Here is a 27221-nt window from a genome sequence, read left to right on the forward strand (position 1 = left end):
TGCATTTCCATGTGATAGAAAAGCCATGGGCCAAGGATTGACAGCAGCCAGCCCCAGATGCCACAGTCTTTGGAGAGAAAGCATCGCCTTGCTAACTTCTTGATTTTGGACTTCTCCTAGCCTCAGAACCATGAACCAATAAATTCCATTGTTTAAGCCAACATATTGTATGGTAATTGTTTTAGCAGCCAGGAAACTAAAACAGATGTCAATAGACAATAGGGAAATATGGAGCCAAATCTCAGAAGGTAGGTGGGGTTAGAGATAGCAAAAAAGGTGCCTTAAGTCATGGGACTGTCCAGATGAGTTTGCATAAGGAACATACATAGAAAGAGAAAAGAAATGCCTGGCTTATAAAGCCCAGAAGAAACACCAACTTAAAGGAAGGTAGAAGAAACAAATATTTTCTAATTCCTCTCTGGAATGTGAATATCTAAACAACATTGCTTGCTCGGTGACTTACTGGTATTTGAATCCAATTGAATAATGGAGCTGTTAAGCCTTTCCCTCCAGCCTGGAAGGTACTTGATATTACAATTTCCAGAGCTTCTATATTAGAACATGCACTGCCAAAGGATCTGCCAAAGTATCTGCCAAAGGATCTGACAGAGAGTGTCAGTATTAGAACATGCACTGCCAAAGGATCTGACAAAGGGTATAAACAGAAAGAAATTTTCAAGGCTAGGTGAAACCTGAAAAACTGACCTTTTCTCACTGAGAAGGAACATACTTTATGTTATGGATATGAGTTATATGCAAAGTTTGCAGAGTACATGGCCTAGCCATGGGCTAGCCTCCTTGATTTTTAATTTCTTAATTTTTTGTTCAGACTGAGCCAGGTCTTCTCTTTGACAGATACCAATTTAAATCCATGAAATGGGTTAATTAGTTTTGTTTTAATGTTGTTAATTGTTGAGGATAAGTGTATATTCAAATTCTAGGGGTCAAATATTCCATGGCTCTCTGTAAATTTCATCAGACACAGAATTTTTTTTCTCCACTTGACCAGAAACTTAGTTTCCTAAAGGCAAAGTTGGATGCTTAAGCATATCTTTCAAAAAACTAGATAAGTTAGTGAATGATGAAAACTTCTGTGTTGATCCCTGTTTTCCAGGTTGAGAGTTTATATAGTTAGTAAAACATGATTATTGCAAGTAGTAGTATTTATCTGAACCAACCCATACCTTTCACCCAAGTAAACTTAAATAGAGCATCTCTACCCAAACAAACAATTCATTCTTTGAGAGGGTGCTGCACCTCAGTTGCTTTGCAAACACATTTTAAGCCTTTTATTCTTTGTGAGTCTTCCTCCTTAATTTCACACTGTTCAAGCAACTACAACCTAGACCTTTGTTATAAATCCAGTAGGAAGGTTGTAGTTTATTGCTACAGCCCTGATCTCAACTCCTTTTAATTACTGCTTTCTGAAGTTTGGCACATAAATGAAGAACATTTGCTGTAAAATCGAGCTCTCTTTCCCTCTGTGTACAGGGTGTGTGTGTGAAGAAGCCCAAAACCTAAGGCAAGTAACTTCACAAATCACCTTCTTGGCAGATTTTGGAATATTTCTCATCCTTTCTTTCCTACCTGTAGGGTGCCTCAGGGAAAACATTTTCTGCTTAAATTGACTCTCACTTTCAGGTGTGCCTTCACAAGCCACGTTTGCTGCCTCTGCTTCCGAACGCAGACTCTGAAATCCTGGTAAGTCTTGCGTTCTCTTTTCCTGGCAAGTTGGCATTTTATGGATTAAAAAAAGTATTACCAAGTTCAGAATTTGGGGGTATGTGGAGAACCAGCATAGGGGAAAAACAGAATGTAATATATCAGAGTATAGAGATAACCATTACTTTTACAGAGCGATAATCAGATGACATTTATACACAAGGTTATTGCAGCATAATACATTGGCCAGTGGTAAAACTGATGTTTGGTTCATTAGTGAGGTGCGGTCAATGAGTTGAGCATTTCTGTACCTTGAAGGAAACTTCAAATGGTGTAATGTTAAAATTCATAATTTTAAATTGTATATAGGTGAACATTTATTTTCATCAAGGTAATATAACTTGTGACAACTTTAGAAAAGGCTTAAATTCTATAGAACTACCATGTCTTCAAAATATTTCTGTTAATATTATAGATATTTGTAAATATTAAATTTTAAGGAAAGCATGATGTCTTCCTGTAACTGAAAGAAAATTAAAGTTTTTAGGTTTGTATTCCACATTCCTCACTGTGATGCAATTTAGACAAAACATATAGTTGAAATATCTAATGATTCCTTATGTCATGTGAAAAAATGTGGAAAGTTAAACATCAGATGTCTATGAGAATTATCATTTTAGATGTATAAAACTACCCATTTGAAGCACACCAGATAAAGAATTAACTAATATAAATACATTTATTATAATTACCCCATGTACTATATGTTATTATACAGTTTGCAGAAGAAAGGAACAGGAGTGGAAGGCTTGTCTTTCCTGGGAAGAGGCTCCTTATCACTCACTATTTCCACCTGTGGGTCTAGGAGCTGGGAAGTTTGGCATTATATGCCCTCGTGTCTGCATCTCTTTCATCCAAATTATTTCGACAAAAAAAGAGGAAACTCCTTGACAAAGTGTTTGGATGGGACACAGCCTTCAAGTGAGGGCAGGTGATGTTAGTGAATAGTAAATTGAAATCAATCACCAATGCCAAAAAATTATTATCAGTATAATATATTTTACTGTTTATTGCAACACATTTTAAGACTAGTGTCATCTAGCAGGATTCATTAAACTACCAAAATGCATCCAGTGCCTTTGTAAATACATTTGCATGCTTTTCATCCAAAGAAGTTTATTCATCTCAATTACTTTTATTTCTATTACTCAAGCTCACCAATGAACTTAGCAAGGCAAAAATTTCATGTAGCCCCTGTGAGGCTTTGCAGATGTTAGCTCTGGTAAACCAACCAGAGAAGCAGCACCAATTAAATGTATAGCCTGATGAAGCAAAGGTATGGAGGGGATTACCACAACTTCTGAGACTGGGTTAAATGGGCAGCTGTGGGTTTTATAATGCCTGAGTAGGTGATTTCAGATGGCAGATCTCCTCAAGTTTGCCAAGTATAATATAACATTCATCTAGTTTGAGGCTTAGGATAGTTAAAATGTGAAGCAGAAAACAGGAAGAGCAGAAGTGAGGAACTTTTGGGAATAAAGGGTAGAATGAGAAGGCCCATGGCTAAATGCACTGAAACCATTTCCAAGGCTGGATAATTTGGGCTGGATAATTCTTTGGGGGGCGCAGGCTGTTCCATAGAATGTTTATTTGGCAACACCCCTGGCCCCTACCTCATAGATGCCAGTAGCATCCCACCCTCCCCGATCATGACAACCAAAATTATCTGCAGTCATTGCCAAATGTCCTCTGTGGACATCTGAGAACCAGTTGAGAACCACTGAGCAGTGGAAGAAGGAAAGCAGATATGTGCCTGGGTATTTTTAGGGATCAAACATAATCCATTCATTGAGAAGGACAAAGATCATACTTCAGGAGATAGAACTGAGGGAGAAGATACACAAGGAATTACTTGGTGACAGAAAACCAAGGGTCCACTTGTAAGGTGACAGAGAGAGAAGTGAGAAAATCTGGGGTGAATTAAGTCCCTTTACCATGTTTATTTGCCCGTTTTAAGAGAGAATATTTTTAGCAGCCTGAATAAACCAGAATTAACTCACCCCTTCATTTCTCTGTGCCTCAGGGATTTCAAACAAACAGGGAAAGCTGGTTTAAGTTTAAACTACAGAGTTGGTGTTCCTTTGGGCCACTCCCATTACTCGAGCGGAAGAAGAGAATTCAAGGCGCCATTTTCCATTCATCATCTCGTTAGGCCCCGCAGAACCTCATGGTGGTAACATGTCAGGCCACAAGCTAGTTTTTCTGATGTGAAAGATATAAATCCTTCACTGGACATGGTTCGGGATCAGATTGTTTTACATAGGATAGTTTTAACAGCAACTCTAAATGAAGACAAGAACCCTGAATAAGTGACCTCCTTTTGAGTTCCTTCCAGCTAGAAATTTCAGGAATATTGATGAGTGACTAAATCTGTAAGCCCTCCTTATCTCTAAGTCTTCTGATTTAAAGACAGCCCTAGTTTTGCTCTGGGGGAATCCACAAAATATGAGAGCAGTAAGGCCAGACAAGGCTCTTGGGGGAAACGCAGGGTAACAGCAGCAGGGAGAACCTCAGGACCAGCATTTGATACAGAGAGCTAGAAACCAAGGCAAGAGCAGCCCCAGCAGGGAGGGGCAACTGCAGAGCACAGCCAGGCAAGGCCAGGGAGGGCAGATGAGATGAAATTAGTGGAACAGTCAGCAAATTAAAATCGAGCTAGAGCTCAGTGAAGGAGATTCGCATCAAGACTAGACACTGACATATATTAACCCAAGATATGCAACTACAACAAATTCAAGTCATATTTCTAAGTACTTGTGAGGACAAAAAGAGGAATCCTTGCCTTCAAGTGCTTATTATCTATTAGGAAAGTTTAGAAAAAGGTCATACAATTTTTTTTAAAGCATATGAAAACATATGCCCATGCAAAAATATCTACACCAGTGTTCACAGTAGTGTTGTTAATAATAGCCCCAAAGCAGAAACAACCCAAATATCCATCAACTGATGAATGTATAAACCAAATATGGTATAGCTGCAACAATGGAATATTATTTGGCCGTCAAAAGGGATGAAGTAGTGATTCATGCTGCAACAGGGATGAACCTTGAAAACATAATGCTAACTGAAAGAAGCCAGACACAAAGGGCCACATATTGTATAATTCCATTTATATGAAGTGTCAAAATAGGCAAATCCATAGCAAAAGAAAGTTGATTTGTAGTTGCCAGAGCCTGAAGGAGGAAGACAATGGAGGATTAGGGGATGATGACTGTTAAGAGAGTACCCAATTTTCTTTTGGGGGTGATGAAAATGTTCTAAAATTAGATAGTGGAAATGGTTGCACAACTCTGAATATATTAAATATCTTTAAGATCACTGAATTGAATACCTTAATGGTGAATTTTATGGCATGTGACATATCTCAAAAATGCTGTTATTTTTTAAAAAACAGAATATACTTTATGCCCTAAGAAAGGTAATAAAGTTGGGCAGATAAGAATATCCCCACACAGAGATGATTAGCTTCATTCTCTCTTTTTTCCTGTTTTCTCTCTAGAAACTTAAATCATATAAAAAGCTTCTATTCTAACAGGAAAATCAGTTTTGGATATTGATGGGCTAGAAAAAGACACCCTTCACTGAGCAAGCACTAAGAACAGTTAGGAATGGGTCTAGTTAAGACAGAGCTCAGTAAAGGCTGCTCTCACCCACCCACTCTGCTGACTACAAACATGGCAGCCGGGATCTATAGTGTGTAACTAGAGGACTACCCAGGCCGCCCAGACAGTTAAGAATGCAATGCCCCAAAGCAGGTTTTCAAAAAGTGTTAACTGCCGCGCCTACGAGCCACACTGATCTTCCAAGCGTGGACTTGGGAGTTACTTAGGACAAACTTGAGCCCACATCAGACTCAGCTGGAGACTTGTAAAAGCACCGAATGCTGGCTTCACATCCAGAGTTCCTGAATCAGCAGGTCCTGGGCTGGGGCCCGAGAATTTTCAGTTCTAACAAGTTCCCAGCTGAGGCTTATGCTGCTGATCCAGCAGGGAAACCAAATATCTGGGTTTGCCCAGGACTTTTCGGCGCTAAAACCAGAAAAGTCTCAGGTAAGGCGGAATGAGCTGGTCACCCTAATAAACTCCAAGACCACACTTTAAGAACCACTGTTTAAAAAGGGAAGATAAAATGAGCTTGTTGAGAATTTGGATTTAGAGAGTAAGACAAAGAGGAATCAAGGATGACTCCTGGACAGGTCCATGATTATGCTGGTGGATCCCAAACTTTTCTGCACATCAGAATCAACTGGCATCCTTAAAATATATTGATGCTGGGCCCCAGTCTCACTAATTCACATTTCATTGGTATGGAATGTGACCTGGGCAACAGGAATTTTACAAGCTCCCCAGGTGATTCCAAGGTGCAGCAAAGTTTGGCAACACTGGGTTATGCCATCTCTTGGAATGGAATCTGGGAGGAGAGCAGGTGTGGGGTGGGGAAGGGGTAAATTAATGATTTTTAAATTTCCAGGAACTACCAGTGGTTCTCAACCCGGACAATATATTAGATATCAGAATGGGGGGGGGGGGGCATTTTAAACACACTGTCACCTGGGCCCCACCTCCAGAGATTCTGATTTAATAGGTCTGGTGGAGCACTGGTAGTTTTAAAATCTCCCCAGATGATTCTAAGGAAATTATATTTAATATTTTTCCCACAAATTACTAAATTCCATAATATTAAAACTTGGAAAATATTAATAGCAAGCTATATTTTTACTTAAAAATATTTTATACACTCATCTTTTTAAATCACTGGGGTAGTATAGGTTTTGTGTCCCTAAAAGGTAAGAACCATCAGACAAATTTTAGGACTTATAAATATTATATGATGATGTCAGTTATTGACTCTCAGAGTGAATGATTTTAATTTTTTTTATTATTATTATTTTACCCAGGAGAACTGAAGTTAATGATTTCCTGGCAGAAGAATGCCATTTCATCTGATCCTATTTTTGCACCTTGGTGAGTATTTGTTGTTGTCAGAATCCATTTCTTACTCACATTGAATTCTCTAAAAAGACTTGGTAGAAATAATTTCTAAACATATCCACTTCTTTTTTTATACCACTATACACTTGCAGGGCTATTCTCTTGTATAACTGTGTCAAGCAACTAGAAATTCCACACAAACATGTTTAGTCTCTACACATAGGTATTTCTATCACTCTTCAATGGAATGTTATCAGCAGAAAATGCTAGTAAAATGCTGTCTGATTCTTAATTTTAAAATATGTTTAAATTTTCTTAAATAGTTATGTTTGAATGTAGTACTTGTCCCAATGCTGAGTTTTTAAGAAGATTTTATAGGCAAAATTCTCTCTTTTAAGTAAGCTGCGGCCCTGAGCTAAAAGGCTAAATTCTCCACACCTCTGCTGTTTTTAATAAGCAGAATATAACTTGTATTAGTCATAGAGGAGATGTTTTTGACAAATACTCTCTTTGATCTTGACTTTTCTATATCTACAGCAGCCCTGCCTTTGGCTACTGAGTACTAACGGAATTGCTTAGAATCTTCTCTTCACAGATACATGCTCAGTCTCTTCATTTAAGCAAACTTTAAGAATCTTGTCTTTTGTAATTTTGCCATTCCCCAACCCTAAGGTAATTTCCCAATTAGATTTGCTGGTAATGGAGGAAAGAAGAATGGTTCCAGATGGTAGGCTGCTCATTCGTTCTCTGTTGAAAATTCCCTGCCACTCACAAGCCAGCGAGAGCAGAGACTTGTGATCCATATGGGGCCCTCAGTTTATACCCCACAGCCCTGGGCTGTGAGCCTTAGCCCTGGCCTCCAGTTGTCAGAGAAGAGTTGGTGTGATCTACATCTGCCCCAGATGGTCTCTTTGAGACTAACTTAGTCTCCAAAACCAGGCGGGACCCCTGAGGGATGCTGCACCTCCCCTCAAATCTCTACATAGGATACCTCACTCACACCTTCCAAAAGTTCTGACCCACTTCACTATTGCTCAGAGAGCCCTGCCACCCAGGGGTTCCCTCTCTCTGGAAGAAACATCTTCAAAACTAAGTTAGCTTTGACAGGAAAGGCCCCACTATAATACAACCTGAATTTCTAAACCTGAGTTTTCCCTGATCTAATCCAAATCTCTAGAGCTGCCCATGGTCAAACTACTAACCAGAAAATGCCCAAGCTGATGATGTGCAGTTAAAAATTGTATACATGATATAATTAAAAAAAAAAATACTAGGGGCCTATTTAAACACATTATCCTGCATTTTGACTAAGAAAGAAAAGGAAAAAGAATCATAAAAAATGCATTGGCCCAGTGAGTTTTGGGAACTGGATGGAAAGTGCAAACCTTATCTGACACACCTGCTTTGCAGTTTTTCTTACCTGTAATAACTGAATGTGTGTGTGGGTACATAAATAGATGTGTGCACTCATATCCTCTCAAACTTTGAAGTGAACTCTATAGAATGTGAAAACATGTTTATGAAAATTAATATAACAATATACAAAATAAATAGAAATTATGAAATTATACTAACGTCTACAAAATAATCTTTCACTTTGTAGAAGAATTTACTCCAGGTTTTCTTTAAATTATCAGATCTCCTAAAAGACTCTATCTTCACACTGTAAGTCACTTTTTAAGGAAAACATTTATTGTATAAACATATAACCATCTGTATCCTTTGAATCAACTCCAACCTATTGCTAATGTGAAAATCTGGCCATTGAAAACTTCTGCCTAGGAAGGATAGTGCTGAGTCTATGTTCAGGCATGAAGCTTCAACTGATTATGTTTCTAGTCACTTTTTGCCAAGTATTTTAGAACAGAGGTTCATATTTTCACTTATAATAGTACATTTCCCTAAGTACTGGAATGGTTTTCTAGCTGAAAAGTACATATCTGATCAGAACAAGTTTGGCCAAGTCAAGTTATAAAAACACAGTAAATCTCTAAGACAACAATTCCAATAAAAGAATTCAGGACAGAACTTGTCTAAGAGGGTAAATCCCTGGAAGGCAAGTCTTAGTTAATCCACATGCAGCATCTGCAAAGATTTGTTCTTGACTGTTTAGAAAATCTCTGTCTATTGGAGTCCAAACTTCTGAATAATTATTTGTTCCAGATGCAAATTCTAGGAAATGAAAGAACTGGATGTGGATTGTTGGGTGAATAAAAGAAAAATCCATGTCAACCAATCTAGAATCATTTATTACATCACAAAATAAGCATATGATGGTGCTAACTTTCTTCATGTACCTTTCTCAAAAAGAAAAGACTTTGTGCCTTTGGTTTAGAATAATGATCTTTGCAATGAGAGTGTGGATAGAAAATTCCCTGTTCAGTGCCCATTTAGAAACCTGTGGGGGAAGAGATTAAGAGTAGTAATACTTCATATAGTATACATAAGATTAATAGTCATAATAGTTCATATAGTATACATAAGAGAAAGAGCATTATTTTTCAAGAGGCTACATTGTTGGAAGGCGAGTTACAGAGAAGAAACCCATTAAAGTAAAACAGGCCCATGAAAACATTCTTTATAATTGAAGAAACTGAAGGAAAAACAAACTTATTTCACAATATGCTATTTATTTTATTATAGGCTCATGCCTCTCACTCCTGCCTGCTGAAGTAAGGGCTTGGCATAAAATTTCATGTCTCAAAGGAAACATGTACAAGAGCACGTGGAACATTTCATGTGTGTATTATTTTAGGGTGTTGAGTTTACTTGGTTCCTCAGCCAGGGGCTATTGTAGTGTGTGTGCATGTTTTACCAGCTTGTCTCCAGGTTGAATTTCACCTCTCCACTGGGTCTCTCTCAGAGCAAAAGTTTTTAATTTTGATGAGTTCCAATTTATCCGTTTTTCCTTTTATTGTCAAATCCAGTTCCCTTTTGTTGTCAAATCTAAGAACTCTTTGCCTGGTCCTAAGTCTTGAAGATTTTCTCCTATATTTTATGAGTATTATAATTTTGTGTTAATTTTTATATAAGGCATGAGGTTTTGGTTGCAGTTAATTTTTTTTTTTTTTTTTGCCTATGGAAGTCCAGTTGTTCTAGTACCATTTGTTGAAAAGGCCATCTTTCCTCCATTGAATTGCTTTTGCATCTAAATCAATTGGACATATTTGTGTAGCTCTATTTCTGAGTTCTTTATTTTATTCCATTGATCTTCTGTGGCTACCCCTCCACCAATATCACACTGTCTAGTTTACAGTAGCTCTATAGTAAGCCTTAAATCAGGTAGAATGATTACTTCTCCTTTATTCTTTTTCAAAATTGTTTCAGCTATTCTCAGTCCTATGCCTTTCAATCTACAGGCTATTTTATTTCCTCAGAGTTCCCATGTCTGTAATTTGAATTGCAATCAAGAGAAACTAGTGCCTAAATTTTGGCCTTGAGAACCAACAGGATTCTAGCCCTTTAATTGAATTAAAAATAATAGTATACTTTCCTGTTCAGATATACTTTTTAAAAGAAGAAATACAATGAATTCTCTAAATATCTATGAATCAAAGAATTACAGGAAACTCAGATTATATGCGCTATTAACCTGTATTAACTTTAGACCTTCACCTAAATAAGAGTCTACTTTGTTTTATTCAATCTTCCTGGCAATAAACACATCTGCTAATATGTTACAGGTTACAGAAATATAATACTATAACATAATGGAGTAAACTCTGCAGGCAAGGAATGGTTCACACATTCACGCATAGAGATTTAATACTTAAACTCAGAATGGTTTGAATGTTCATCCATCTGCACATAGAATTTCCTTCTTTTCCCTTCCTTTTGTCTAGCCCAGTGGTTCTCAAACAGTATGTTCAGAGTTTGTATACCCAAAACTACGTATATTGTACTCTATAAGCAACATATAGAATTTTTCAGTCATTTGGTTACAGATGATTTATACCTTAAATCAATTTTCCAAATTTAATTTAAACCAAGTTTTAAAACAGAGATTTAAGGACATTATTTCAGGAACTACATAAGAAAAGTAAAGTGGATAGTTGAGTTGAAATTGAGACAATATTGTCCCTGCAATGATCTTATCTCACTCGTGGCTGAATCCCTTCATGACAGATATGCTGGACAGCAGGCATCATGGACTAAGTGTGTCATATCAGACTGGAACTCATCTCTCCCTTTATTCCAAGGGGGGCATGATTGGTGTACTGGAACCCAACAATCCAGGTCATACATGGGTCCAATTGAATTTGCATATTTTAAGAGAAAATGATGCCCTAAGTCTTTCTTAAATTCTCTAATGTATTTTGTACAGGTAAGGGCAATAGGTATAGAAAGCAGGATTAGGATTCTCCTTCCTTTTGTCTATGCATTGGTCTTCATTACTAAAATGACACAGAAAGAACTGTCAGTAAAAGGGGAGCTGTCTCAGATCAGGTTCCCCAGAAGCACAGCCTGAGATAGTGATTTGTGTGCAAGTGATTAATGGAGTGCTCACAGGAGTAAGAGAATGAGGGAAGTGGAGAAAGCAGGATGTGGTCCCACTGGAATCAGAGATTCAGCCCGTTCCCATAGGGAGCCTCTGAGCATAAACTGTACCACAGAGTTGATCCCAGCATGAAGCAAGAAGGCCAGTGTTTTGAACCTTGTGTCCCTCAGTCATTGGCTACAGGCTGCCCCAAGAGAGGACAGGAGAATGCAGATGGTGTAACCTCTCAGGACAAGTGATTTTCTTCAGGATGAGGGCACCAATGGTATCCACTGCCAGGGTCTTAATGACCAACACAATAGTATTAAAAATAAACAGACTGTCACCTTTCCAAGGTAACCAGGTACTCCTTCAGACCTTGTGCTGCCTTAGGCCACCTTGCAATTAGGCTGTTTCTCTTGTGTTCAAGGATTGCTCAGTTACTTGAATGCTCAAGATGAATGCAGTGGGGGTGCTTGCCATCCTACCACTGGCAATCTCCTGGTGGGGCGCAACGCTCAGCTGACGGCTTCTTCTACCTGTGGGCTGGACCGAGCCCAGAGATATTGCATCCTCAGCTACCTGGAGGTGGGTTGGTTCTTTGTTTACTTGTTGGGACATTATTTAACTGATGATGTGTATTTTTCTAAGTACATCTGGGGTAACCCTGACAACACTAAAGAAGGAGAAACAGGGAAAAAATAATTCAAAGTCCGGTAAATCTCAACAAATCCAGAAATAGGGTGATCTGCTTAATTTATATTTCTTGTGATATTTGGGATAGAAAAAGACTTTACCTGGGGGATTACTCTAAAATCTCCTGGTCTATTTAGCTGCCTTAGTGATTTCCATAGAGTGAGCATAATCGACTCTTCGGTGAAGGTCAAACATCCTTCAGGGCCTCAAGGCTATTATGCTGCACTTGAGTTCTCATTGTTCTGCCTTGGACAGAGATAGAGGGAGTGAACAACTTTGAATTCATTATAAACCAATTCCACAATATCACTTGGAAATTGTATTGTTTCCTTAAATTCCCAGTATGAATGTATTTTGTACCTTTAGCCTTTTCCTCTTAAAGAACAGTTTTATTAAGGGACCAATACCTTAATAGTGTTTTTTTTCTTCCCTGTGCTCTTGGAGCAGAACAAGCATCCAAAGGCATGTGGGTATCCTACCTGCTGAAAAGCCTGAGGCAGTCACGTCAACCACTTAAATGAGAGGATGTGCAGGAAGGAAGTTGGACATAAGCCTAATACTACTGGCCCAGGCTTTTCCATGTATTGTTCATCTAAGGCAACTTGTTTAAGACTCTGGGAAATGCTTTGTATCCTAATTGGTCCTAGTAAATGATGATGACTATAAATAAGTAGAGAAAATACTTGGGTGCTTAGCACCATTCTAAGTTTAGGAGGAAAGCAAATTATCTACATGCGCTGGGAAATTGCACATGGAAGTTCTGCCCAACTCTAGGTCAGGTGGAATAGATGGCCCTTCAAGTGACTACCAAGTTCAGGTCCACTGGACAGCAGAAGTGATTCTTAACTCTAATATTAGAAACTTTCCAACATGAGCATCACTGCTTTAGTTCGCTAAAGCTGACAAAATGCAATATGCCAGAAATGGGTTGGCTTTTACAATGGGGATTTATTAACTCGCAAGCTTATAGTTCTTTGGCGGTGAAAACATCCAAATCAAGGCATCAACAGGCGATGCTTTCTCCCTGAAGACCGGCTACCAGTGATTCTCAGTTCCTCTGTCACATGGTCAGGTGACATCTGCTGGTCTCTCCCTTCTCTCCAGGTTCATTGCTTCCAGCTTCTGGCTTCAGTGACTTCCTCCCTCAGCTTCTCTGGGGACTTTTACTGTGTCTTCTCTCAGTCTTTTATTCTCTTATAAAGGACTCCAGTAAGAGGAATAAGACCCACCCTGAATGAGGTGGGTCACATCATGATTGAAATAACCTAATCAGAAGGCCTACCTATAATAGGTCTACACCCACAGGGATCGACTAAATTTAAGAACATGATCTTTTCTGGAGTAAATACAGCTTCAAACTGTTACAATCTTGTTCTTAAACCACTGGCTAACTGTTGTCATGGGACAACATAGTCTGACCATAATTAGAAATTGGTGTTCCTATAGCTCAAAGTTACACCACCAAAAATAGAAGTAAATCAAACTGCAGAGGCTTCTTTTGTCCATAAAATCACAGAAATCTTAGAAATCTTCGAACTAGAAACAACCTCAAAATATCTTCAGGCTCTACTTCTGGGGAAGATGGCGGAGTAGAGAGATCTGGGATTCAGTCCTTCTACCAAAACAACTACTAAACAGGCAAGCGCTGTCTGAAACAACTATTTTGAAATTCCAGAGGCCAGAAGAATACTGTACAGCAACCAGGGAAGAGCAGGAGGAAGAAGAGACTGATAAATTATGGTAAAGAACTGTAAATTGCTCTCTTCCCGGCAGCGGCTGGTGCCCATCCCCCACTCTGGCAGCAGGCTGCTGCGGTGTCCAGTCTCTGGCTAGCTACTGGTGACAGAAAGGAACATAAAAATCTTCTTCCCCAAGAACAGGGGTACGCATGGCTGATCACTGATCATAGTTTTTGATTAGCAAATTCAGATTGCCGGGTCCCAGCTCTGTGTGCAGCTACTGTTTCAACCTAACCTGGAGGGGGTGGAGATTTAAAGACAGAGGTATTCCCCCAGGGCTATGAGGGAAAGCTAGCTGAAGGGCTGCAATTCCTGGCCCAGGAAAATTCAACTTGGGGGAGCGGTAGAAGAAGATTTTGGCACCTTTCTGACCCCCACCACAGGGCACTTTGAAGCCAGTCTCTGCCCCATTCATAGTTCCCTAGCCCTGTTTTGGCTGGGAAAGACCGAGTTGAGAAATCTCTCCCTGGAGTACCCTCCTTTCAGAATTTGCCCTCCAGGCAAAAGCAGCATGAGATAAAAAAGTAGAGTGAAAAGCTATAGAGGCGGAGAGTCTCGGACAAAGGCCTGCTGGCTTCAGATGCCTGGGAGAAGGAGATTTTTCCCCTGGAAAACAGAAAGGACACCCAAACTCCAAGAAACAGGGGAACTCCAAAACAACTAACAAGCACAATCCCAGGATAAGACAGAGGCCCAATAAGACAGGGAAAACCCTGCACACTGCATTCACCCTGGGCAGACCTTCCCGATAGGAGGGCTGAAGCTCAAGGAAATCTCTGTCCTTTCACCAACTGGGTACAAAATCAGGAAACAGACATCCGAAGGGGTAAATCCCAGAGTTGACATTTTAAAATGTTAAAATAGACAGTGTACAGCAAAAGAGTATAAGACAAAAAAACAAACTGGAAATGATGGCCTATCCAACGGAAGAGGATAAAAATACAGAAAACACCAATGAAGAAGATGAGAATGTGGACAAATAGAACAAAGCCTTTAGAAAACTGATTTTTAAAATGCTTAAAGAACTCACTGTGTGCCTCTCTTTGAGCCTGAGAAGATGGCAGCACAGGAGCCCAAATTGGTGCTGTTTTTGTGTCTGGGTAACATTTGTGGATCACCCATTGCAGAAGCAGTTTTCAAAAAACTTGTAACTGATCAAAATATTGCAGACAACTGGAGGATAGACAGTACCGCAACATCCGCATATGAGATAGGAAAACCTCGTGATTATTGAGGGCAACATTGCATAAAGAAGCATGATATTCCCATGAATCACATTACCCGGCAGGTTACCAAAGACAGCTTTGCCACATTTAATTATAGACTGTGTATGGATGAAAGCAATCTGAGATATTTGAATAGAAGAGGCAGTGAAGTTAAAAACTGCAAAGCTAAAACTGAACTACTCGGGAGCTATGATCCACAAAAACAAGTTATTATTGAAGATCCCTATTAGAGGAATGACTCTGACAACGAGACTGTGAACCAGCAGTGTGTGAGGTGCTGCAAACCATTTCTGGAGATAAAGCTGCATCTGTTCATTGCTGAAGGCCAACAATGATTTACATCTTTACAATGATGTTCTAGGTTTTTCAATCAATCAGTGTTTTAAAGTGCAATGTTTCATAGCTCAAGGCCACAACTATGTTTTCAATTGATTTACTCCTTCTTAAAAAAATTTTTAGATGCAAATCAGTTTTGTACTTGGCAGAATTAATAAAGACAGTTGATTGATCCAGACTGTTTATGGGATACATTAAATGTTCTTCAGCAAATTGGACCTCTTATCTTGCCCAATTACAAAAATAGTAGAACAAACAATATTGTAGAATCACGAAATACAATACTTGATGTGCATTTTGTAATAGTCATTTCTTTCTAATATTTAACTGATCCAATGATAGCCAGCATTCTAATATGCTTAATTATAATTTTAATAAATAATGAACTACAACATCACTATAAGGCCCAAGTCAATTTCTGAGCCCAGTGAGACTTTTAAATACTCTACCTCTTTAGTAAGTTGACATGTATAACTTGATGGACAAATGTCTTCTATTTGCCTATACTACCTCTCATCTTTTTACCCCAGGGCCTTTTATTGAATTATATACCCCTAGTCATAGGAGTTCATAATCTTGACTGGGAGTTTTCTAATTCACACATATACCCATACTGTACACTTGTATGCTAAAAGGATAGGAAAAAGAGAATAATTTATGGAATTAATCTTTAGTGCCTTTGATTATTCTTGATTTTTGTTTATTCCTTATTTCATAAGGGAGTCAGCTTTTTCCTCCCATTTGAACCAGTTTGCCTCTGAAAATTTAATTATATCCAGAAAGGACACTGTATGCTGCTTTATCTTATGCTCACATTGGCAAATGTGTCTGTTTTTCGATGCACGTATAAACCAAATGTCAAATATAAATTGGCTTAGGTGGTAAAAATAGTTTAAAAAACTGGAAAAAGAGAATTCTATTATGTTGAAGTCCTTAAATAATAAGTTGTGTCCTTTAATCAGTGTTTCATTTATAGGAGAATATAGGTAATTTCTGTGTACTTTGAGAAAACTATAATTTCAAATTCATTTGGACATATGTCAGAAAAGATTGTTTTCAAAATAAACTGGGGAGTATAAAAATACAAAAACCATAAAAATGCTCAAGGACATAAAGGAAAGTACAGAGAAAGAACTACAGTATATCAGGAAAACAATTAATGAATAATGTAAGAGTCTAAGTAAAGAGATAGAAATTTTAAAAAGGAGCCAAACAGAACTACTGGAGTTGAAGATCAGAATAACTAAAATGAAAAGTGCCCAGGAGGGTTTCAAGAGCAGATTGGAGCTGGCAGAAGAAAGAATCAGTGGATAAAGGAGGAAATCAGAAGTGAAATGAAATTAAGAATATCTTGAAGCAAATGAAAATGAAAATACAACATACCAAAACGTGAGACACAGTGAAGGCAGTGCTGAGAGAAAAATTTATAGATCTAAATGCTTACATGAAAAAAGAAGAAAGGCGTCAAATCAGAGACCTAACCTGAAAACTGGAAGAACTAAGAAAAGAAGAGCAAACTAAATCCAAAGCAAGTAGAAGGAAGGAAATAGCAAAGATTAGAGTGGAAATAAATGAAATAGAAAACAAAAAACAATAGGGGGGAATCAACAAAACCAAAAGGTGGTTCTTTGAAAATATCAAGAAAGTCAACAAACCTTTAGCTAGACTGACAAAGGAAAAAAGAAGGATAATACAAATAACAAAAATCAGAAATGAAAAGGGGGACATTACTACTGACACTGCTGAAATAAAAAGAACTATAAGTGGATACTATGAAGAACTGTTTGCCAATAAATTAGATAACCTAGATGAAATGGACAAATTCTTAGAAACATACAAACTACCTATACTGACTCAAGAAGAAATAGAAGATCACAACAAATCAATTACTAGTCAAGAGATTGAATCGGTGATCAACAATCTCCCAACACAGAGAAGGAAGCCCAGGTCCAGAAAACCTCACAGGGGAATTCTACCAGACATTCCAAGAAGACTTAACTCAATTCAGCTAAAGGTCTTCCAAAAAACTGAAGAGGAGTGAACACTCCTTCGTTCATTCTATGAGGCCAACATCACCCTTGTACCAAAGTTTGATAAAGATACCAGAAGAAAAGAAATCTACAGATCAGTATTTATTAATACAGATGCAAAAAGTCCTCAACAAAATAGTAGCAAACTGAATCCAACAGCATATTTAAAGAATTATACACCATGATAAAGTGGAGTTTATTCCTGATATTCAAGGTTTGTTCAACATATGAAAATCAATTAATGTAATATACCACATTAACAGAATGAAGGGGGAAAAAAAAAACATGATCATCTCAATCAATGCAGAAAAGGCATTTGACAAAATACAGCTCCCTTTCTTGATAAAATCACTTAGGACACTAGGAATAGAAGGAAAGTCCCTCAACATGATAAAGGGCATATATGAAAAGCCCACAGCTAACATCCTAGTTAAGGTGAAAAGCTGAAAGCTTTCCCTCTAAGATGAGGAACAAGACAAGGATGCCCAGTGTCAGCACTGTTATTCAGACCTTGTACTGGAAGGTCTTGCCAGAGCAATTAGGCAAGAAAAAGAAATAAAAGGCATCCAAATTAGGAATAAAAAGTAAAATTTTCCTTGCTTGCTGATGATAGGCTCCTATAAACATAAAATCCTCAAAACCCATAACAAACTCCTTGAGCAAATAAATGAATTCAGCAGAGTGGCAGGGTACTACAAGATCAACACCCCAAAATCAGTAGTGTCATAGAAACACAAGAAATGAACAGTCAGAAGAAGAAATCAAGAGAAAAATTCCATTCATGACAGCAACTAAAAGAATCAAATATCTAGAAATAAATCTAACCAAAGATGTAAAAGACTTATACACAGGAAACTACAAAGCATTGTTAAAAGAAATTAAAGAAGACCTAAATAAATGGAAGAATATTCCATGTTCATGGATTGGAAGACTACATATCATTAAGATGTCAATCCTTCCCAAAGCAAGTTATAGATTCAATGCAATCCTATCAAAATTCTAACATCCATCTGTACGGAAGTGGAAGGGAAAAGGGCCCCAAATAGCTAGACATCTTGAAAAAGAAGAATGAAGTTGGATGATTCTCACTTCCCATCTTAAAACTTATTACAAAGCCACAGTTATCAAAACAGCATGGTACTGGCACAAGGACAGACGTATAGACCAATGGAATAGAATTTAGAGCTCAGAAATCAGCCCTCACATTTATAGCCAACTGATTTTTGACAAGGTAGCAGATACTACTCATTGAGAAAGAATAGTCTCTTCAACAAATGAAGTTTGTTTATATATTTTCTATATAAAGAAATCCTTCAACTTAACAACAAAAAGACAAACAACCCAATTTAAAAATAGCAAAAGACTTGAACAGACATCTCTCCAAAGAAGACATACTAATGACCAAAAAGCACATGAAAAGATGCTCAATATCATTAGCCATCAGAGAAATGCAAATCAAAACCACAATGAGTTACTATTTCATACCCATTAGAATGGCTGCTATTAAAAAAATAAATAAATAAAAATAAACAGAAAATAAGAAGTGTTGGAGAGGATGCAGAGACCTAAACTTATTCATTGCCGATAGGAATGTAAAATGGTGCAGCTGCTATGGAAGACAGTTTGGTGGTTCCTCAGAACAATAAGTATAGAACTACCATATGATCCAGCAATTCCACTACTAGGTACATACCCCCAAAAAATTGAAAGTGGGGACTCAAACAGATATTTGCATACCAATGTTCATAGCAGCATTATTCACAATTGCCAAAAGGTGGAAGCAACCCAAATGTCCTTCAACTGATGAATGCATAAATAAAATGAGATATATACATACAATGGAATATTATTCAGCTATAAAAAGGAATGAAGTGCTGATGCATATGACAACATGGATGAACCCTGAAGACGTCATGTTGAGTGAAATAAGCCAGAAACAAAAGGGCAAATATTGTAGAATCTCGCTGATTTGAAACAATTAGAGTAAGCAAACTCAGAGTCAGAATCTAGAATATAGGTTACCAGGTGTCCTAGTTTGCTAATGCTGCAGAATGCAAAACACCAGAGATGGATAGGCTTTTATAAAACGGGGGTTTATTTTGCTACACAGTTACAGTCTTAAGGCCACAAAGCGTCTAAGGTAACACACCAGCAATCGGGTACCTTCACTGGAGGACGGCCAATGGTGTCCGGAAGACCTCTGCTAGCTAGGAAGGCAGCCGGCATCTGCTCCAAAGCTCTGGCCTCAAAACGGCTTTCTCCCAGGACGTTCTTCTCTAGCAAGCTTGCTCCTCTTCAAAACATCACTCCCAGCTGCACTCACTGAGTTTTTTCTCTCTCAGTCAGTTCATTTATATGGCTCCACTGATCAAGGCCCACCCCGAATGGGAGGGGCCACACCTCCATGGGAACATCTCATCAAAATTATTACCCACAGCTGAGTGGGGCACATTCCAAGCAAATCTAACCAGCACCAAAAACGTCTGTCCAACAAGACCACAAAGATAATGGCATTTGGGGGACACAATACATTCAAACCGGCACACCAGGTGATGGGGTGAGGACAGGCAATGGGAAGTTAAGGCTTAAAGTGTGCAGGGTTCCTATTTAGAATTATGGAAATGTTTTGGTAATGGATTGTGGTGATGGTAGGACAACATTGTGAATGCAATAAACAGCACTGAAAATATGATTAAAAGGGGAAATGTTAGATATACTATCTATTGTTTAATTAGGAAACTATAAATTTTTTTTTAAAAATCCTTGGAACTGTACTACACAGTAAACCCTAAGTTAAACCATGGAATTTAATTAATAGTACAATTATAAAAATATGCTATCATCAATTGTAACAAATTTCCACACCGATGAAAGCTGTTGGTGGCAGGGTGGTATATGGGAATCCTATATTTTCTGCATGATTGCTATAAACCCACAACTTCTCTAACAATGGAAGAATGCATAAAAAATCTTCAGCCTGACAAAATATAGGTGTGGCTATAAGTAGGTGATCTTTTTTTCACCATCCATTATGTACCAAAGAGTTATCAACCAAAATGTTTTCTTCAGAAGCTTCAATGTCAACATTGGCCCATAATGTTCCCTAACTTGGTACTCTACATCTAGTAACCACACCTAAGTATCTGTTCTGGTTTGCTAATGCTGCCGATATGCAAAATACCAGAAATGGATTGGCTTTTATAAAGGGGGTTTATTTGATTACTGAGTCACAGTCTTAAGGCCATAAACTGTCCAAGGTGAGGCATCAACAATAGGGCACCTTCACTGAAGGATGGCCATTGGCGTCCAGAAAACCTCTGTTAGCTGGGAAGGCATGTGGCTGGTGTCTGCTGATCCCAGGTTGTGTTCCAGCTCCTCTCTCAGCTGCACCACCAAGCTCCTTCTGACCGAGCTCTTTTATGGGACTCCAGTGATTAAATCAAGACCCACCCTGAATGGGCGGGGCCCATATCTCTAGGAAATAATTCAATCGAAGGATTTCAACCCAATCAACACTAATATGTCTGCTCCTACAAGATTGCATCAAAGTATATGGCATTTTGGGGGACATAATACATCTAAACCGGCACAGTGTCCTCTGTGGCTAGCTCCATCAATTCTGTGCTTCTAAAATGTTTACAGAAAAATGGCCAAAAGACCTGAAGATAAACATTTTTCCCTTGGACTCTTTTGGTGGAACCACAGGGCTTCTGCTACTCTTTTAGGACAGGTCTAGTCCAAGCCTACCAAAATGCAGAATTGATCTAGCTCCATTGCTCCTTAATTTCCAAGGGGCCCTTTGGTTTTCTCCAATTAAAAGGCTCTTGATAGCCAGTGATGTGATTCTAAAATGCATTGATTATATGGATCTCTCAAATGGCTGGTTTATTGTGACAATCTCTAGCTGAAATAACCATTAAAATCATCATACATTCATTCAACAAATTTTACCGAGCATCTACTATGTGCCTGAAATTATTGTACGTAATGGAAATACAGTTATAAACACAACAAAGTCCTTACCCTCATTTAACTTAAATTCTAATGATGGAGACAAACAATAAATCAACAATTAAATAATATAGTCTCAAGTAGACTATATGAAGAGCTTAGAAAATACATACGGCAGGGCAAAGGGATAGAGAGTGGCAGAAGGCCAAGAGGGTAGGGTAGTGGTAGTATTTTAGATAGAGTATTAAAGGAAGATCTCTCTAAGATAAAGCCATTTAAATGGAGACCTGGAAGAAGGGAAGGAGGAAGAGATAAGAATATTCTGGAGGGGGAACAGCTCGTACCAAAATTCTAAGTCAGGAAGTTTCTTGGTATACTCGAGGAACAGCAAGAAGCAAATGTGGCTAGAGCCAAGTGAGTGAGGGGAAGACCGGTAGAGAAAAGACAAAGAAGTAGCCCAGGGCAGACCATGCAGGGCCTTGTAAGCCATGATAAGGGTATACTGTCAAACAACATTCACCATGTACCTACCAGCACATTATGCTGCTGTGGGCAATTTCCATTATAGAGGATTTTAATAAACAGTCCCTGCTTCCTGGGAGCTTTGCAAAATGCCCCTTCAAGGTCCTGCAGGAACAAGTAGCCAGGAACAAGTATGCAGGCCACTGGCAGTCCTTTGGAAATCTTTGAAGAGCTTCTTAGGAGTTTTAAGTACTGCTATAAATGGACTCATTAAATTAAGCAAGCCCACAGGCAATCCCGGCTGCTGTAACCTTTGAAAAGCCATCCTAAGCAAAACTAATTCCAATTCCCTAAGACCTTCTAGTCCATGAGACAAGAGCATGGGTGTCTCTGCTGTGCATTCAATGAAAATCTTCAACAAAATCCACATGTGTAATAGAAAGTCTTTTACAAAATCTTTTCTACCAAAAACTCTGCCTGTAAAATCTGAGATAGAAAGAACAACTGTTGCAGATAACCTTGTGGCCAATTCTTTCATTAATTCTGTTGCCAAATATTCCTTGGGTTTTGACTTAAGGAAACAATTCTAACTAAAAAGTACATCATAATTATTTCTGTACAGTTTCAAATAACTTCCAAATCATCTGCCTCATATGAAAAAAATTAGTTCCTCATAAATGTGTGGTATTGGCCCAATTTATAAATTTATAAAATTTCTAGGTCATATTTAAATTTAGTTTGTTATTGTATTTAAGCACCTATTGATGGAAAAATTGATGTCATGTTATTTCCTCTGCTTTTTATTTTTAGCCAGACTGAAAGGCAAATATAGTAAGTACAGCTGTATTTAAATTCAGATCAACAATAAGTAATTACAAATATTTCTTTTTCGTTTTAACATGGTGTTTTCCAGAGGGAACAAAAATGCTTTGTCTGTGATTCCAGATTTCCATATGATCCATATGCCCAACCCAACAGTCACACCATTGAGAATGTAATTTCAAGTTTTGAACCAGCCAGAGAAAAGAAATGGTGGCAATCTGAAAATGGTATGATTAAGTTCCCTTCCAGTTTCTTGTTTTTTCATATTATAATAAAACATCTTTCTCCCTGTATGATTTTAATAATGTCACAGCAAGCAGTTAGGCTGGAATGAAATAGTATCCACCAAGAACGGGGAGACCCTTATAAAGAGCAAAAGTTATTTTCATTTTAAGAAAGACTATTGTCCTTTAGAGAAATCCAAGTGTATTTTAAGCACATAACTACTGTTTCCATGTGGGAGAAGAACATAGCCTTGCATCTTTTTTGTTCTTCTTTGTGAAAAATAAGGAAGTTTATGGGGTGTTGGTAAATTAAGCCTAATATAAAACATACTGATGTAAACTGAGCGAATGATGCCACAGGAAGTCTGAGAGTTAGCAGCATGTGTTTTTCCATCTTCAATACATGTAGAGAGGAAGAAAAAGGACATTTCACTTCTTGTTGCAAGCCAGACTTTACTATAAAAATTCAATTGAAAGGGTAGTTGGCTACTGACAAGTTCTTTCCTTCCTGGATGTATGTCCTTCTCTATTAAGGAACAATTTTAATACTGAAACCCACACTGGTCCTGACCATCCATAGTTCCTAGACCCCCTAAGTTTGGACTTGACCCAGGGATTTCTCATGTCCCACCCCTGGCCTTGGGCCTTATGTACCTACATGCATTTCCATCCGGGTCAGATTCCCCCAGTGCAGATTTGTCGCTCAGGATCACCTCTATTCAACACTCGTCTGTAACTCATCCAGTTTTCTTTACCCTCCAGAAAATTATTCCATTCATCATATCTCTGTATGTTATAATCCCCCTATTCTCTTCAGATACCCAAACACTATCTTGGGTATTATGATTATTCCCATAACACAAGATAGTTTAGGGAAAATGTAATATGAGGCTTCTTTTCTATCACATCCATTTGACAAATACATGATTAGTGTCTGTCTAAATGTCAGTTCATTCTGATCTTAATTCTTGATCTCTAGTTGGAATCTCCTTAATGAAGGCAAGGTAGTTTTTACCACAATCACTTATCTTCATTGATGAATGGTATCCATTTTTGCTTAACATCTGTTTTGATCTGCATGTCCAGCATTTGTTCCACGTCTTCTCACAAAGGGAATGTTCCTCTTTCAGAGTTAATTACATAGAACGAGATTTCTCAAGCAGGCATTTCAGAAAAAGGAAAGTAGCCCTCCTTTGTGGAAAGGGTCAGGAGCCCTTAACACTGTGCCAAGCCTGGAACATGGCTGCCCTCTCAACAGCAGGCCATTCCCCAAACCATTCTGCCTGGAACTCTTAGCTAAACTCTAATTCACTGTCATAGTCCAGCCACTGTTCTCTAGAGCTGTGCTGTCCAATATGGTAGCCCCTAGCCACATGGGGCTACTGAGCACTTGAAACACCACTAATCCAAATTGAGATGTGCTGTAAGTATAAAAACATCCCTGATTTCTAAGACTTAGCCTGAAAAAAAAAAGTAAAATAAAGCATTACTAATGTTTTAATATTGATTACATGTTAAAATGAATATATTTTGATATAGCGCATTAAATACCTTAAAGTTAATTTCATCTGTCTGTCTCTTTTTTTTAAATGTGGCTACTAGAAATTTTTAAATTATATATGGGGCTTATATTTCTATTGGACTGTGCTGCTCTAGAGAGATCTGAGCCTCCACCATAACCAGGATGGGGCTGATCCTTTCATGCATGCCAGAGATGGGTCACAGCTAACTAGCTCCATGCAATGTCCTGGTGGGATGATTCTGTCTTCTCCATGGTCATAAATGAACCTACAGATTCCCACTCCAAGGGGGAGATTTCAAGCTGTGTTTTATGCCAAGTAAAGTTTAAATGACTGCTGGAAGAAAAAGGTGTGTCAATTTTTACCATGCTATGGTTTGCTAGTTCAGTTCATGTGTACTCAAGTCAACATTTGAGTACAAGGAAGTGAGCCCTTGCTTTCCACCTATTGGAAATGTGCTAAAACTCTCCGGTGGAATGTAGTGCTGCCACACAGTGGGCACTGTCAGGGTGAAGCCTGTACTGTTCTCACATGGATCTTCTCCTGGGCACAGTGGGGCATGGAAAACCACTCAAACAGACTGGGAATCAGTGGTGATCACCAGCCATGTGATTTCAAAAAGGTTCTATGACATACAAGCAATAGCAGGGGATTGATATGATAAACAGGGGTCTCTCAAAGTCACTGGTTTTCTTCTTTTCTGGATTTTTCTTTAGGTCTTGATCATGTCAGCATCAGATTGGATCTAGAAGCATTATTTCAGTTCAGCCATCTTATATTGACCTTCAAGGTACAGATGTATAGGCCTGTTGGCCCCTTTATCTACTTACAAAATGCTCGATGTTTACCTGGTATTTCAGTTCTTTGCTTCCTTGCAGAGGACAGAAAGCTGTGTAAACCCAGACTCAGATTTGTCATGTGGAGTTGTTTTCCTTGATTGAAGGAAAAAAAAAAAACCCTACTTGTTAGTCAATGACTATATGATTAAGCAAACAAACAAATAATACATTCTTAGAGGACACAGCCAAAAGGAAAACTCCAAGCATGGGGGTGACAGGGACCACATGAGCTAGAAAGATAAATTTTAGGCAAAAAGGACAGGGAAATATAGACAGGTTGTGATTAAGAGGGGAGAAAATGAAAGGCTCTTTACTAAAGTTATTCAGATGCCAGAGCAAGTCTCTGTGCTATAGTCATTCTTTAATCATTCATCAAAATTCTAATTTCATTCTAGTCAATGCCAAGGCAGATATTAGACTTTTGATAATAAAAAATGAAAAGCACACCTGTCTTTGCCCTCATAGAGCTCACATTCTAGTCATGGGTGCAAACATATAAATAGAAAATTATAATACAAAGTGATAAGTGCAGAAATAGAGGTTTGATTAAAATGTTGGGGAAATTAGGGAGACTAACTCTGCTCTGGGGTGTCAGGGTAAATGTCATGGTTCGGTTCTGAAGGATGTGTAAGAGTTTGCCAGAGAAAAAGCTTTCTAACCAAAGAGAGCCATGTCCAAATTGCTGTAAAATATGAATTACATTAGCTCTTTTGTTTATATGCCATTCTTCTTTCCATCTTCAATTAATAATTCATATAGCCATAAACATTTTAAAAATGGAATTAGATTCTGAAGACAAGGTATTTGCTCATAAATACTTGCCTACTTGGAAAGAGCTCTTGGTATATTTGTTGTATAATAGATTTTTTTAAAATACACAAAATTTGAAATGAAATGAGATTAGAAAATACAAATATCCAACGTGAAGTGAGTAATAAAATCTACCTTGTGGAGCATTACAAGCTTTCCTCATTTTTTCATAGACTTTTCGGCCTGCTGCAATGTTGGTTGAACGTTCCACAGACTACGGGCACACCTGGAAAGTTATCAAATATTTTGCAAAAGACTGTGCCACTTCCTTTCCTGACATCACATCTGGCCAGGCCCAGGGAGTCGGAGACCTTGTTTGCGACTCCAAATATTCGGATATTGAACCCTCAACTGGTGGTGAGGTAGCACTTCCTTCCTTGAATTTCTTTTATTTAAATTAAACTTTTAATAATATGGTTAATTTAGATGAAAAAATTTAGACAGTGTTTACTGAAGTGCAACTTGAGCTGCTGGTTTTTTAAGAATGAAAAGTGCTTAATTGAAATGAGTTCTGAATTATCTCAAACACAAAGAAATAATAAATACATTCTAAGAAATAGTCCTGCACAAGATTGCTCAGCTCAAGGTGAGCAGGGGCTGGAATGCAGCCCATGCCCCACTCACAAGTCTGGACACCCTGGCACAAGGCACCCGGAAGAAAGGGAGCCCGTTTCTAACCTTTGCAGAGTAGCCATATAGGCTAGTGACAGCCCTGGATTAGTGGTCTCATTCCCATGCTGTGTAAACTGCCATCCAGGTAGATTCTGCCAGAAATACCCTTTTGAGCAAAGCCAATGACTAACAGAGGGTTAAGGTGGGAGTGGCATTGGGAGTTACTGTTTTATCAAGAAGAGCAGAGAGAACTGGTGGCAGAAGGCAGCTACAGCATTCCCTGCCAGATCGAACTTGAAGATGACATGCTGAACTGCGACCCTGTGACTCCTTCCCAATGTAATTCAAGAACTTGTTTCACAAATGGATGACCACTTCTGTCTATGTGGACCACGTGTAGATGCAGAGGCAAAAAAATGACTAATAACTTTCCTTCATTTTTCACTTTTGATACTTTTATTCATATTGTAACCCAAACAGTAATCTGCATCCTAAACTTACTGGAATGCAACGACTCAGCCTCTTATTAAGTCAGGATCTCTCTAAGAGCGCATTTGTGGGTATTTTGGGGCAAATAAATTTACCTCCTTTTGTTTTACAGGTTGTTCTAAAAGTTTTGGATCCCAGCTTTGAAATAGAAAACCCTTACAGTCCCTACATCCAGGGTAGGCATTGTTTTATATTTTTCACATCAATGCCTTTTTAAAAATTGCATAGTAGGGACATGTAGTCCTTATTGCATTTCTGTACATTAAGGGAATATCAGCCAAAGAAAGTCCTGTGAACTGATGCAACCAAAATACTCTTTGATTCATTATTTTCCT

At 38.3% G+C, this 27221-nt stretch overlaps 1 protein-coding gene across 1 annotated transcript in view; it reads left to right on the forward strand.

Moving 5' to 3' along the window:
- Window positions 1-6652: 6652 nt before the first annotated feature.
- The window catches only part of LAMB4 (laminin subunit beta 4), a 93783-nt gene continuing 73214 nt past the window's right edge, over window positions 6653-27221 (forward strand). Inside the window, 6 exon segments of the mRNA XM_037837461.1 lie at window positions 6653-6686; window positions 11561-11718; window positions 22484-22619; window positions 24853-24926; window positions 25959-26147; window positions 26999-27062. Coding sequence (XP_037693389.1) covers window positions 6653-6686; window positions 11561-11718; window positions 22484-22619; window positions 24853-24926; window positions 25959-26147; window positions 26999-27062 — 655 coding nt within the window.

The sequence above is a fragment of the Choloepus didactylus genome, chromosome 5 (genome assembly GCF_015220235.1).
Source record: "Choloepus didactylus isolate mChoDid1 chromosome 5, mChoDid1.pri, whole genome shotgun sequence".
NCBI classification, from domain to species: Eukaryota; Metazoa; Chordata; class Mammalia; order Pilosa; family Megalonychidae; genus Choloepus; species Choloepus didactylus.